Source organism: Anolis carolinensis, chromosome 1, assembly GCF_035594765.1.
Source record: "Anolis carolinensis isolate JA03-04 chromosome 1, rAnoCar3.1.pri, whole genome shotgun sequence".
Taxonomy (NCBI): domain Eukaryota; kingdom Metazoa; phylum Chordata; class Lepidosauria; order Squamata; family Dactyloidae; genus Anolis; species Anolis carolinensis.
Window position 1 is genome coordinate 121,456,819 of NC_085841.1, and position 12,605 is coordinate 121,469,423.

At 40.5% G+C, this 12,605-nt stretch overlaps 1 protein-coding gene and 1 long non-coding RNA gene across 2 annotated transcripts; one reads left to right on the top strand and one right to left on the bottom strand.

Annotated features, from left to right (window-relative positions):
* Positions 1–1,951: 1,951 nt before the first annotated feature.
* LOC134299286 (uncharacterized) lies at positions 1,952–4,866 on the bottom strand. Its single transcript, XR_010006473.1, has 2 exons — positions 4,115–4,866; positions 1,952–3,318 (listed from the first exon to the last, which is right to left on the bottom strand). It is a non-coding gene; the product is annotated as an uncharacterized LOC134299286 (long non-coding RNA).
* Positions 4,867–4,982: 116 nt separating this feature from the next.
* Positions 4,983–12,150, top strand: LOC100555391 (cytochrome c oxidase subunit 7A2, mitochondrial). Its single transcript, XM_003215682.4, has 4 exons — positions 4,983–5,141; positions 9,371–9,460; positions 10,452–10,536; positions 11,871–12,150. The coding sequence occupies exons 1-4, from the start codon at positions 5,124–5,126 to the stop codon at positions 11,927–11,929; spliced, it is 252 nt and encodes an 83-aa protein (XP_003215730.1). The 5' UTR covers positions 4,983–5,123; the 3' UTR covers positions 11,930–12,150.
* The last annotated feature ends 455 nt before the right edge of the window (positions 12,151–12,605 follow it).

The following is a 12,605-nucleotide window of genomic DNA, read 5'->3' on the forward strand; positions in this document are numbered from 1 at the left end:
CCAGGGTGGGAAAAAGAACCTTGTCTGTTTAAAGCAAGTGTTGCACTTAGCAAGCTTGATTAGCATGGAGTAGCCATAATTGACTTTACAGCTTCATGGCTATTTAATGCTATTCAAGCTTACTAACATTCACACTTGCAGGTGAAATGTCAGGAGAGAATGCTATAGGAACATGGCCATACAATCCAAAAAACTCGCAGCAACCCAACAACCATTTTTATTTCTTATCCGCCTCTCCTTGGGGGAGGTGTACACCATGGTTAAACAGATCAAATATAATACTATTAAAATACACATAACAGAGATGGACACAAATACTAATAAATGCAGATTAAAATTAACAGTTTAAAATTGACTAGTTAGTTTGGAGGAGACATGTCCAGCTGTGCCTTGAATTCTGACAGCTCTTGTAGCTTTTAGTGCTTTTCCAGCAGGTCATCCCACAGCTTTTGTGCAAGCGGTGAAAAGGCCCCCTGGGTGACAGCTGCCAGTCAGTTTCTTGACTGGAGTAGAAACCTCCCAGAAGACCTCAATGTTTTAAGGAGCAGATTATATTTGAGGAGGTGATCCTGTTGGTAACCTGTACCCAAACCATGTGGGGATTTAAAGTTCAAAATCAACAGCTTGTGCTTTGCCTGGAAACTAATTGGCAGTCAGTGGAATGACTTCAGTATGGGCGTAACGCTCACTCCTAGATGTTCCTGTAACCTAGGGGTTCTCAAGTTTTTTCAGCCACAGTCCCCTTTTTATAAACATAGACAGTCCCCTTTTTATAAACAACAAAAGAGCTGCATCCTAATTCCAGTGTACAATGTCCTTCCCTGGCTTAATCCTGTTATCATGACACCTCTTTTAATCCAGACTCAAACTGGTTTTGAAAGCCACACTTTTTCCCCATCTCAGTGTAAAAGGGCATTTCTACTGTGTTCACATGTTCATTGCATCTGAGGATTTTAGGTCACATGACTGAAGTGGCTGTGTGGTCTTATTGCTATTGATGCCTTTTTGTGAGTTTCCCAACTTTTATCTGCTCTGCTACCTAAAAACAGGCACTGGTTGGGAAGGTTACAAAATAAGGATTTGTTAGAAAAATGTGCTCCAAATGAGGAGCCAGAGTGGTTTTCCCACAAATCCTGCAAATCCTGCTAAACAATGGAATGTCTTGCCTTATATACATACTTTCAGAGGCATTTATAAAATAAAAGTATGTTTCCCCACCTCTTAGCCAGTGTTCAGTGCATGCATTCCCACTTCCTTGTGCATGAGTTGCTTCTTCCCCAAATTCTTTCTCTCAAGCCCTTCACACTGCCATGTTCAAGTATTGCCCCATCTATCCTGACTATTTAATGCAGTTTCAAGCCAGTATTTAAAGAAAGTGGTTCCACTGTGCAGACAATTACATAGGAAATCCTGGAACCAGTCTGAGGTTGGGGGGGGGGGGGGGGGGGATGACACAAACCAGAGCACTGATATGTATTACGGCTTTCTTTTGCAAGCTTTTGTGGAAGTTTGTTGTTTGGCTAGCTAGCTTCAAATTGCAATAAATGCAGCTTGTTAGTTTCAACTACATTAAATGCTCAGTGTAGTTGGGGCCTATATCCATATGAACCAATAGCCTTTCTTGTTCCCCACCTGGATGCCGTATTTACCTGAGATGTTAACCAGTGCCATAGCTGGGTTCGCAAATATTCCCTTCTCTCTTAATGCTGAATGTGCTTTGAGAGACATCACTCCCTCTTTTTCTTTGGCTCAAAGGGGCATTTGATATTGTTTAAAGGGAAGCTGTATAGTGAATTGAATTGCTCATTTTGGAAGCTATGCTATGCTACCTTCAGATACACAGATATCTGCACACAAACACTGAATTCTAAAACATGGTGTCACCATGCTTGGCGGTCTATTTAACCTCTCACTCTTCATTCCAAAAACATTATTGAAAAAATTATGTTCCTGGTTTGAAAGTTTTATTTATTTATTTATTTATTTATTTACAGTATTTATATTCCGCCCTTCTCACCTCGAAGGGGACTCAGGGCGGATTACAATGAACACATATATGGCAAACATTCAATACCAATAGACAAACAACATACATTAGACAGACTCAGAGGCATTTTTAACATTTTTCCAGCTTCACGATTCCGGCCACAGGGGGAGCTGTTGCTTCACCGTCCAGTGGTGGCTGTACTTCCTCACTCCTTTCCTCGTGTTTTGCTGGCAGTTTTTTTTATGGTGTTGTAAATTAGCGTCCCTAAATTTCCCTAATTGACAGGTGCAACTGTCTTTCGGGGCTGCATAGGTCAACAGCAAGCCGGGGCTATTAATGGTCGGAGGCTTAATCCGTTTAATTGTGTGGTACTTACTTTGAAAGTAGTTGTTATACTCCAGAAACTTCATTTTTGTGGCTGCCACAAACGATGTTGACTTGGTTGAGACTCAATGAGATATTCATTGAAAAACTATAGCAAAATGTGCTAATAAACCTTTTCCATGTTTTTATGATAGAACCAATTCAGAAATGACATAACCCAGGAACAAAAATCGTGTTACACCCATTTCTATAACTTGTTTTTTCCCACAAGAAACAAATTGTGTTTTTCTAAGATCACATTCATGTACTCAAGTATCTAGGGTCCCTGTCTACACTGCCATATAATGCAGTTTGCTACTGCATTATATGGTCAGTCTGGACTCATAATGCATTTTAGCTGTATTGAACTGCATTAAATGAGTCTACCTTGACCATATGATGCAGTTTCAAACTCCATTATATGGCAATGTAGGTGAGGCCCACAAAGCTTTCACGTCACAACCAAGAGCAAACTTATGTTTAAACCTGAGACAGAGATAAGGACATAATATATATTGCAAGTATGGGTACATCCACAGTCAGACATGAAATGGGAGTATAAGGAAGCTGAAGTACAGGAAGCCAGTGTTTTACTTAGGAAATGAAAATCAAAGGGGGGGGGGGGGGGATGAGCAAAAGAAGTTAAAGGATATAATGTAATGTCTGCCCAAACAATATCAGTAAGTTACTGTGAGTTTTCTGGGCTGTATGGTCATATTCCAGAAGCATTCTTTCCTGACGTTTCGCCCACATCTATGATGGGCATCCGTTGAAATTGTCCACCTGCTTATGGATTTCAATGGCTTCTCTGTGTAGTGTTACAGTGGTCCAGCATTTCTGTGTTCTCAATATGCTGTGTCCAGGTTGGTTCATCAAGTGCCTTGCAATGGCTGACATCTCTGGTTGAGTTAGTCTGCAGGGCCTTTCATGTTCTTTGATTTGTGTTTGAGTGCTGCGTTTGGTGGTCCCTATTTCAACAGAAAGAAGGAAAACATGAAAATGAACAAAATCTGGCTACCGGCATTTTAAAAATTCTAAAATCAGGACAGTAAATAAAGAACAACACTCAGAAAATGAGAATTCCGGACAGAAAACAATCAGGGCCAGCTAACACCTCCTGACAAAAGATTCCCTCAGGCAGGAAGCAGCCAGACTTTGAAGCTGCGAGGTCTTCCAATGCTAACCAAGCTGGCCAATTGCAACATTCACACTTGCCTCCAACAGACAAGAGTTCTTTCTCCCACCCTGGACCTTCCACAGATACATAAACCCCACTTGCCTAGTTTCCAACAGGCCTCACAACTTCCGAGGATGCCTGCCATAGATGTGGGAGAAACGTCAGGAGAGAATGCTCCTGGAACATGGCCAGCAGAAAAACTCACAGCAACACAGTGATTTTTTTTTATTATTAACAACATTTCTATCCCACCTTTCTCAACTCAGGAGGGACTCAAGGCGGCTTTACACATAGAATGTACAATTCAAATGAATATTTAAAAGAATTATAAAATACATTAAAACGATTAAAACATTTAAAAACAGTACATTCACAAGTAATCGCAATTAAACACGTAATCCACAAGCATAATCCGGGCCTTTACAAAAGTCATTGCACTTTATTTCATATATGTCTATTGCACCAATTCTCCAAAGGCTTGGTCACAAAGCCACGTTTTCAGTCACTTACAGAAAATCAGCAGAGAAAGGGCTGATCTAATATCCCTGGGGAGGGAATTCCATAGCTGAAAAGGCCCTGTCACTCACCTGAAGGCTGCCAGATTCGAATCCCACCCGGGGAGAGCTCCCTCTATCAGCTCCAGCTCCATGCAGGGACATGAGAGAAGCCTCCCATAAGGATGGTAAAAACATCAAAACATCTGGGCGTCCCCTGGGCAACGTCCTTGCAGATGGCCAATTCTCTCACACCAGAAGCGACTCAGGTTGCTCCTGACACGGGGAAGAAAAAAAAAATCTCGCCCCTGCCAATGTCGCCTGTGAGGACCACGAAAGCCTTCAATAATATTAGTAAGACTTCAGGGGAAATGCACCAATAAAGGCACTGTTTGACTTTAGTCATATGATGAGAAGAGATGGCTCCCTTGGAAAGATCCTAATGCTTGATGAAGGTCGAAGGCAGCAGGAAAGGAGGACGACACATTCCCGAAGGATGGACTCAATGGAGGGAGACGCAGCCCTGAATCTACAAGAGCTGAGCTGGCAGTGGGTGACTTGGGATGCTTCTACACCAGGCATGGGCAAACCTGGGCCCTCCAGGTGTTTTGGACTTCAACTCCCCCCATTCCTAAAAGCCTCAGGCCCCTTTCTTTTCCCCCTCAGCCTGAGGCTGTTAGGAATGGGGGGAGTTGAAGTCCAAAACACCTGGAGGACCCAAGTTTGGCTATGCCTCGTCTTCACTATAGAATTAATGCACTTTAACTGTCGTGGCTTAAAGCAGAGCACCAGATCATTCACTGGCTCCGCCCCAAGAGCCGATTTGAGGCAGCAAAGAGGCTAAAGGGTAAATACCATCGACGTAGGGGAGGCCAGAGCGCCTCTCCAAAAGCGCAGTTGCCATGGAGAACAGGAAGACTATATAGAACGTCTTTTCCTGACTCGAGATCTTGGCCGGAAGTTCGCTCTATTCCTACGCATACCCTGAAGGCGCGCCAGTGGGACGTCAAACGGGCGCGAGCCGGGCCGTGGAGTGACTTCCGCTTCCGGTGCCCTTGTTTCGTGCGTTGCGGACGAGGCGGTGAACGGAGAAGCGGCCAAGATGCTGCGAAACCTTCTGGTAGGGAAGGGCGAGGATTGGAGAAGAGGTCAGGAAGGAGACCCAGAGAGCCGCCCTAGCGAGCACCGGGCCTGTGAGAGGAAGAGGGGGTTTCTGCTGCAATGCCCGTTTCTACAGACCCGTTAGAGAGGCAGCGAGGCCTAGCCTAGTAGTTTGAGCGCTGCACTGGGGCTCTGGAGACGGGTTCGAGTCCCCGCTCAGCCGTGGAAAGCCACTGAGCGGCCTTGGGCGAGTCACACTTTCTCCGCCATTTCTGTGCATTTCCAGAATTTCTGTGTTCTCAAAGGATTCCCTCAGGCAGAAGTAGCCAGGCTTTGAATTTGCAAGGCCACTAAATGCTAATCAAGGTGATCAATTGCCACATTCACAGACTCAAACAGACAAGAGTTCTTTCTCCCACCCTGGACTTTCCACAGATATAGATAGATATAGAAACTCCACTTTCCTAGTTTCCAATAGACCTCACTCCTTGGATAGGTCACTGTAGGAACGCCTTGAAGACACACGAGAATAACAGCCTCCTCCCGTTCCCTGGTGGCAGTTAAGCTGGGTTTCCAAGAGAAAGGGTGCATGCATCCACACCGTACAACTGATGCAGTTTAACAACCCTTTCAGTACTATAGAATAGTAGGATTTGTGGTTCAAAAAGGTCTCCAGCCCTCACCGCCAAATGCAGTTGTTTCTGTCATGCAGATTATGGTAATTTGTGGCTGTTTTGATACCTGAATAATTGGGAGCATAACACTTGTGTGTTGCCGAAGGCTTTCAAGGCCAAAATCACTTGGTTTCTCTGAGTTTTCCAGGCTGTATGGCCATGTTCCAGAAGTATTCTCTCCCGACCTTTTGCCTACATCTATGGCAGGCATCCTCAGAGGTTGTGAGGTCTGTTGGAAACTAGACAAGTGGGGTTTATATATCTGTGGAAAGTCCAAGTTGGAAGAAAGAACTCTTGTCTATTTGAGGAAAGTGAATGTTGCAATTGGCCATTTTGATTAGCATTTAATGGCTTTGCAGATTAGGGGCCTGAAGGAATACTTTGTTGGGAGGTGTAAGCTGGCCCTGATTGTTTCATGCCTTGAATTCCCCCATTTTCAGAGTGTTGCTCATATACTGTACAGATTTTAGAGTTTTTTAATACTGGTAGCCAGATTTTGTTCATTTTCATGATTTCCTCTCTGTTTAAATTGTCTACATGTTTGTGGATTTCAATGGCTTCTCTGTATAGTCTGACATGGTGGTTGTTAGAGTGGTCCAGTATTTTTGTATTCTCAAAGGATTCCCTCAGGCAGGAAGCAGCCAGGCTTTGAATCTGCAAAGCCATTAAATGCTGATCAAAGAGATCAGTTGCAACATTCACACTTTCCTCAAAGTTCTTTCTCCCAACCTGGATTTTCCACAGATATACGAATCCCACTTTCCTAGTTTCCAACAGACCTCACACCTCTGAGGATGCTTGCCATAGATGTGGGTGAAACGTCAGGAGAGAATGCTTCTAGAACATGGCCTTACTGTCTGGACAACTCACAATCACCCAATGATTCCAGCCATGAAACCTTCGACAATTCTGTTCCTGATTTGAAAGTGCTGTTTCTTGTTTAATTGTGCGGCATTTACCTTGAAACTTGTTCTACTCCAGAAACTTCGTTTTTGTGACTGCCACACACTTCATTGAATTATTCGAGACTTGATGAGATATTCATTGAAAAACTGTAGGAAAATGTGTTGTAATAATTGTATTTAAACTTTATATATATCCTACCCCTCTCCCCTAGGGAACTCGGTGCAGCTTAATAATAATAATAATAATAATAATAATAATTTATTTATTTATACCCCGCCACCATCTCCCCAGGGGGACTCAAGGCGGCTCACATGGGGCAGAGCCCGAACAACATAATTAAGCAAAAACAGCATACATATAATTCACAGTATAACAAGATAAAAAACAAAATACAGTATAAAACAGAGATATTATAATAGTTAATAATACCAACAAGGCAAAGCAATACAAAATAATAATAAACACAGAATACATTAGAAATGAAGACCAGTGATAAATAGAACAGAACATAATAAGAAACATAAATCACAAAACATATTAAATATAACTAAAAACATAAATGAAAATAGGTCCTGAAGAACTTACTGACCGAAAGTTTGGTGGTGCGAATCCAGGAGCGGAGTGAGCTCCCGCTGCTAGTCCCAGCTTCTGCCAACCTAGCAGTTGGAAAACATGCAAATGTGAGTAGATCAATAGGTACCGCTCTGACGGAAAGGTAATGGCATTCCATGCAGTCACGCCGGCCACATGACCTTGGAGGTGTCTAGAAATGGAGATGAGCACCAACCCCCAGAGTGGGACACGACTAGATTTCATGTCAGGCAAAAACCTTTACCGTTACTTTTTATAATTAATACTTATGTATCTGTAGGCCGTCCCGCAAAAACAATAAAACATTTCCATGTTTTTATGACAGAACCAATTAGGAAATGACATTTATAACCCAGGAATAAAAATTCCATGGTGTAATCAAAGAATGCTTATGGGTCTGTGCCAATGGTTGATCCCATTTAAACAATCCATATGGCTGAACCCTATCCCCCAAAAAGGCAGCTCACAGGCTAAGGTGGCATCTGCACTGTTAATGCAGTTTGACACCATTTTAATGAGCTGTGAATGCTGTGAAATCCTGGGAGTTACAGTTTTGCAAGGTCTTTAGCTTTCCATACCTCACAACCTCTGAGGATGCCTGCCATAGATGTGGGCGAAACGTCAGGAGAGAATACTTCTGGAACATGGCCACATAGCCCGAAAGACATACAACAACTCTTTAGCTTTCGCTGCCAAAGGGCTCTGATGCCTCACCGAACTGCAACTCCCACTATGCCATAGCGTTAAGCCATGGCAGTCAACCTGCATTAATTCTACAGTGTAGGGGCAATCAAAGGCTGCTTCATCTTTTAAAGGAAAAGAATAGCATGTGTATCATTCCTTGCATTTTGGAGAGCAGAGGGTTATTTTAGGATAAGTGTGGATTTTACTTCACTTCTTCAGACTCACTTTAGACGTAGTTTGAAATCTTCAAAAATTCATTTTGAAATAAATCCGTCTTTTAAATCTGCTATTCTCCCCCCCTCTTTTTTCCTCTATCAGTCTAAGTGATGCATGAATTAATGATTAGAAAGTCTGGGAAATATTACAGAGTATGATGGTGCGATGGATAATGTAACTGGCATGTTTTAGTACAGTAGAGTCTCACTTATCCAAGCTAAACGGGCCGGCAGAAGCTTGGACAAGCAAATACCTTGGATAACAAGGAGGGATTAAGGAAAAGCCTATTAAACATCAAATTAGGTTATGATTTTACAAATTAAGCACCAAAACTTCATGTTATACAACAAATTTGACAGAAAAAGTAGTTCAATAGACAGTAATGTTATGTTGTAATTACTGTATTTACGAATTTAGCACCAAAATATCATGATATATTGAAAACATTGACTACAAAAATGGCTTGGATTATCCAGAGGCTTGGATAAGCGAGGCTTGGATAAGTGAGACTGTACCAGTTTTTGGTCTCCCCTCCCTCTTCTTAGTTTTCCCCATTTCAGTTCTCTTTGTTTTTACTATGTAAACATGGGAACCTGAAAAGTTTCAAAGGAAATTAAAAGGTTCACAGTTGTTGGTCAAATTAAACTGTAATTTTGTGAATGGTTTGGCTAAGGAAGCCATCAGGTAACTTTACAAAAACAAAATAATGCATGACTCTCTAGAGAGGATTAACTGTCTAGCAAATAAATATATATAAAGAGTTTATTTATTTATTTATTAGACTTGTATACCGCTACTCCCAATTTGGCTCGGAGCGGTTTACAGAAATAGATTAAAACAATACAATTCGCTTTAAAATAACAATAAGAACAGACATAGCCCCAAGTTTTTCACCCATCGAAAGTTGAATGTGTTGCTAGTTGAGCTGAGTTTAACAACATTTGATTACAAGCTCCTTCTATGAACCTTTCTGCCTCCACTTCTCTCATTTCTGTTTCTGGTTCCTATGGGTTTTCTCACTTTCCTTCTGATTTGAGAGTACATTGCAGTGTTCTTTCTAACCATTAGTGTGCAATTAGGGTTGGACTGGATGGCCCTTGTGGACTTTTCCAACTCTGTTTTCTGTCTCCAAGGAAGTATAATCAGAAATGCCCCTCACATTGCGTTTCTCTTGCAGGCTCTTCGACAGATTTCCCAAAAAGCCATAAGCACTGCCCCTCGTAGGCAGATCACAAACAGGGTTCCAGAGTACCAGAAACTTTTCCAGGTATTGGATGTATTTCTATCTAGAGGGTCAATGAGAATGTGAATTTAATACTTACTCCTCCTCTTTAGGAACTGAATGAAAATATTTAACAGCAATAATGTTTCTTAAAATTGAAGGCAGTCTGCTTGGCTTAGAATTTTAAGCCTACACAGTTTGATTTCTAGGATATTTACTAAATATTTTGAAATTAATAATATGAATAGTGTGTGCCTACACTTGCAGCTAAATTATGTAGGTGAATTATCAATATGTAGTTAGGACAAATTAGGCCCTCAGCTGCTGGGCGCTTCTGAAGAATAAGCAACCTTCTGAGGTAGTTTATAACAATGCAATTAAAACTTGTATTCTTATTGTAGAATGTGAGTTCTAGTGGTGGACATATCTGGAATGTTTAGCCATCAGGGCAGGGATGGCACAGACCTATATATTGGTTTCAACAACTCAGATTCCAGGCTGAATATAGTCCCTCCTAAAACTGTATTGAACACCATACAGATCTTTCATCCTCCATAGCAAACCAGTGGGTTCAGTGATAGATTTAGGTATGTAATATATGCAAGGTTTACTTTTTGTCCTCAAATCCATTTGCTAAAGTAAACTCCCTCTGAGCATGTTTTGATTTCCCCCCTAAAATATAGTATTAACCTTTCTAACAAGGCTGTAATGGCAAGTAGCCTAGGTGTAGGATATTTATAGTTGAAGAGTATGACTTTATATCAGGACAGGAAGTATGTAATCCTCCAGATCGTGATATATTTCAGTTCTCATATAAGTCATTATTTACTGTGTCAGCAGTCCGATCATCAAGGGAACCATAAATTTCAGACTGATCAACAGCTTGTGGAATGTGCTTCACTCTCTGTAAATTGGCAACAAGAGCAATTGATATTTAGGTTTAGTTTTCTAACATTAGAATTGTTTTTGAATACATGTAAATTCTATATATAACCGTACTTGAAGAGTTTGAATTTTTGTCTTTATCTGACATTAGGAAGATAATGGCATTCCAGTGTACCTAAAAGGTGGAGTAATGGATACAATTCTGTATCGAATCACCATGAGCCTGTCTATATTTGGTAAGACTTACAAAAGTTGGAATTGACCTGTCAGTCCTCTTTGATAACTTTTTTTGTTTCTGTATAAATCTGTAATAGTAACTTAGAAATGTTCTCGTTTTTAGAGGGACTAAGCAAATACAAATTAATTTGCATGTCGCATGAAAATGTCATAGGACTTGGTACTTGTGGATAAAAAATTGATAAAATAATCTGACAAACTGATACTTTCAATAAGAATGCTTTGCATTGATCTTGTTTTTCATCATTCTAGTCTATAAAATGTCAATAGCAAAGGAACCTAAGGTCTTATTTTATTTAGTAGGTGAAGTGGGTAAAAATATATCTTTTCATTCAAATTTGTATGCTATATATATTGATTTATATATAGCATATACAGTGTCCCCTCACTTATCGCTGGGGTTAGGTTCCAGGACCACCCGTAATAAGTGAAAATCCGCGAAGTAAGGACACTATATTTATTTTAATATTTATATATTATTTTAGTAGTTATACATTATTTTGAGTCTTTATCAACCAATCGTGTGTTGATACATCACCTCCTTCTCCTCCCATTTCCGCTTGGGCTCCCTTTCTCTCCCTTTGGCTTCTTCCTCCTCCGTTCCTTAGGCTGTAAATTGTAATTTTTTATGATTTATAATAGTCTTTTAGAGTTTATTGAAAAACCGTTAAACAGTGAATCTGCGAAAAGTGAACTGCAAAGTAGTGAGGGAACACTGTATAACTATCTCTGAAATTTTTGAGAGAGCACATATTTTAGATTTGTCTTTTGAAACCTGGACAAAAGTTCTTGAAGATGAAATAAAAAAAGAAATTGTTAGACAGAGCAATGTTGAGCATTTTGTAGATAATAACTGAGTGTATGTTTGCATATTCAAATTCTTACACCTTTATGTATTTTCTTTGGGGGTGCATCTACGCTGTAGAATTAATTCAGTTTGACTCCACTTCAGTTGCCATGTCTCAATGCTATGGAATCCTGGAATTGTAGTTTGGTGAAGCATCAGCATGCTAGATAGAGAAGGCTGAAGATGTTGTACAACTACCACCCCCATAATTCCTGAGTCAAGGCAGTTAAAGCTGTGTCGAGACTGCATTAATTCTGCATTGTAGTTGCACCCAGTGTTGTGCTCATTTCATTTACTGCTGCTGGGATTAAGGTTATGTCTCCAGCTCCTAACCTGAAGAGGTGAAACGGGTTGGCATTGATCTTGTTAGTAGAGGAAGTAGGTTTCATGCATTTTTATCTTGTAGGAGAGTATGCAAATAAGAAGCTGCAGCTGGATAAAGCATGCACACTTAATGTAAACTAACATTTTGTCTCTTATCTTCAGGGACAGGCTACCTCCTTTACGTGCTCTTCATGGCTGCTATGCCGAAGAAAAACAAATGACTCCATTCTACAGGATGCATTTTGAAGTAGCATCCCTCCGTCCCATTCCATTCCACTCTTCAGGGACCTACTTTGTCCTTGTCCTAAATGACTATGTGTTTGGGATCAATATTTGTTGAGTTGAAATGTTCTATTCTGCAGCCAATAAAGTAGTTCTTCATTTCTGTCTGGTCTGAAAGTATCCTGGATAGATTCAGATCTATTAAAAGTTACTTGTGGGATTTAAGTGTTTCAGAGTCTTCAGTTTGATTCCAAGCATGACAAATATGATTAGTTGCATTCTGTAGTTTCAGTATGCCCTTCTAATTGTCTTTTGTAAGCCATCTACGGATCCATCCCCAAGATAGATACTACCATACTTCGCCACAGCAATGCGTGGCCGGGCACAGCTAGTTCTTTATATGACATTGAAAGTAAATATGGCTGCTTCTGCCTGAAGTGTCACTGGTTCTCATGTAGCTATTTATGCTTTCCCAGGCTTTCCCAATAGGTGGAGCTCTTGTTGATGCCATATTGTAACTTGTCCTGAACTAGTAATGTAATCAATAATAGTTTGTAATCTCCTGAATTGGTACATTTTATACTATAAGTTAAGTTCAAACTAATTACATTTTAATTTTGAAAAAATTGGCTTATGAATAAGTTATCTTACTGGTAATTAATTGAATTACCTTGT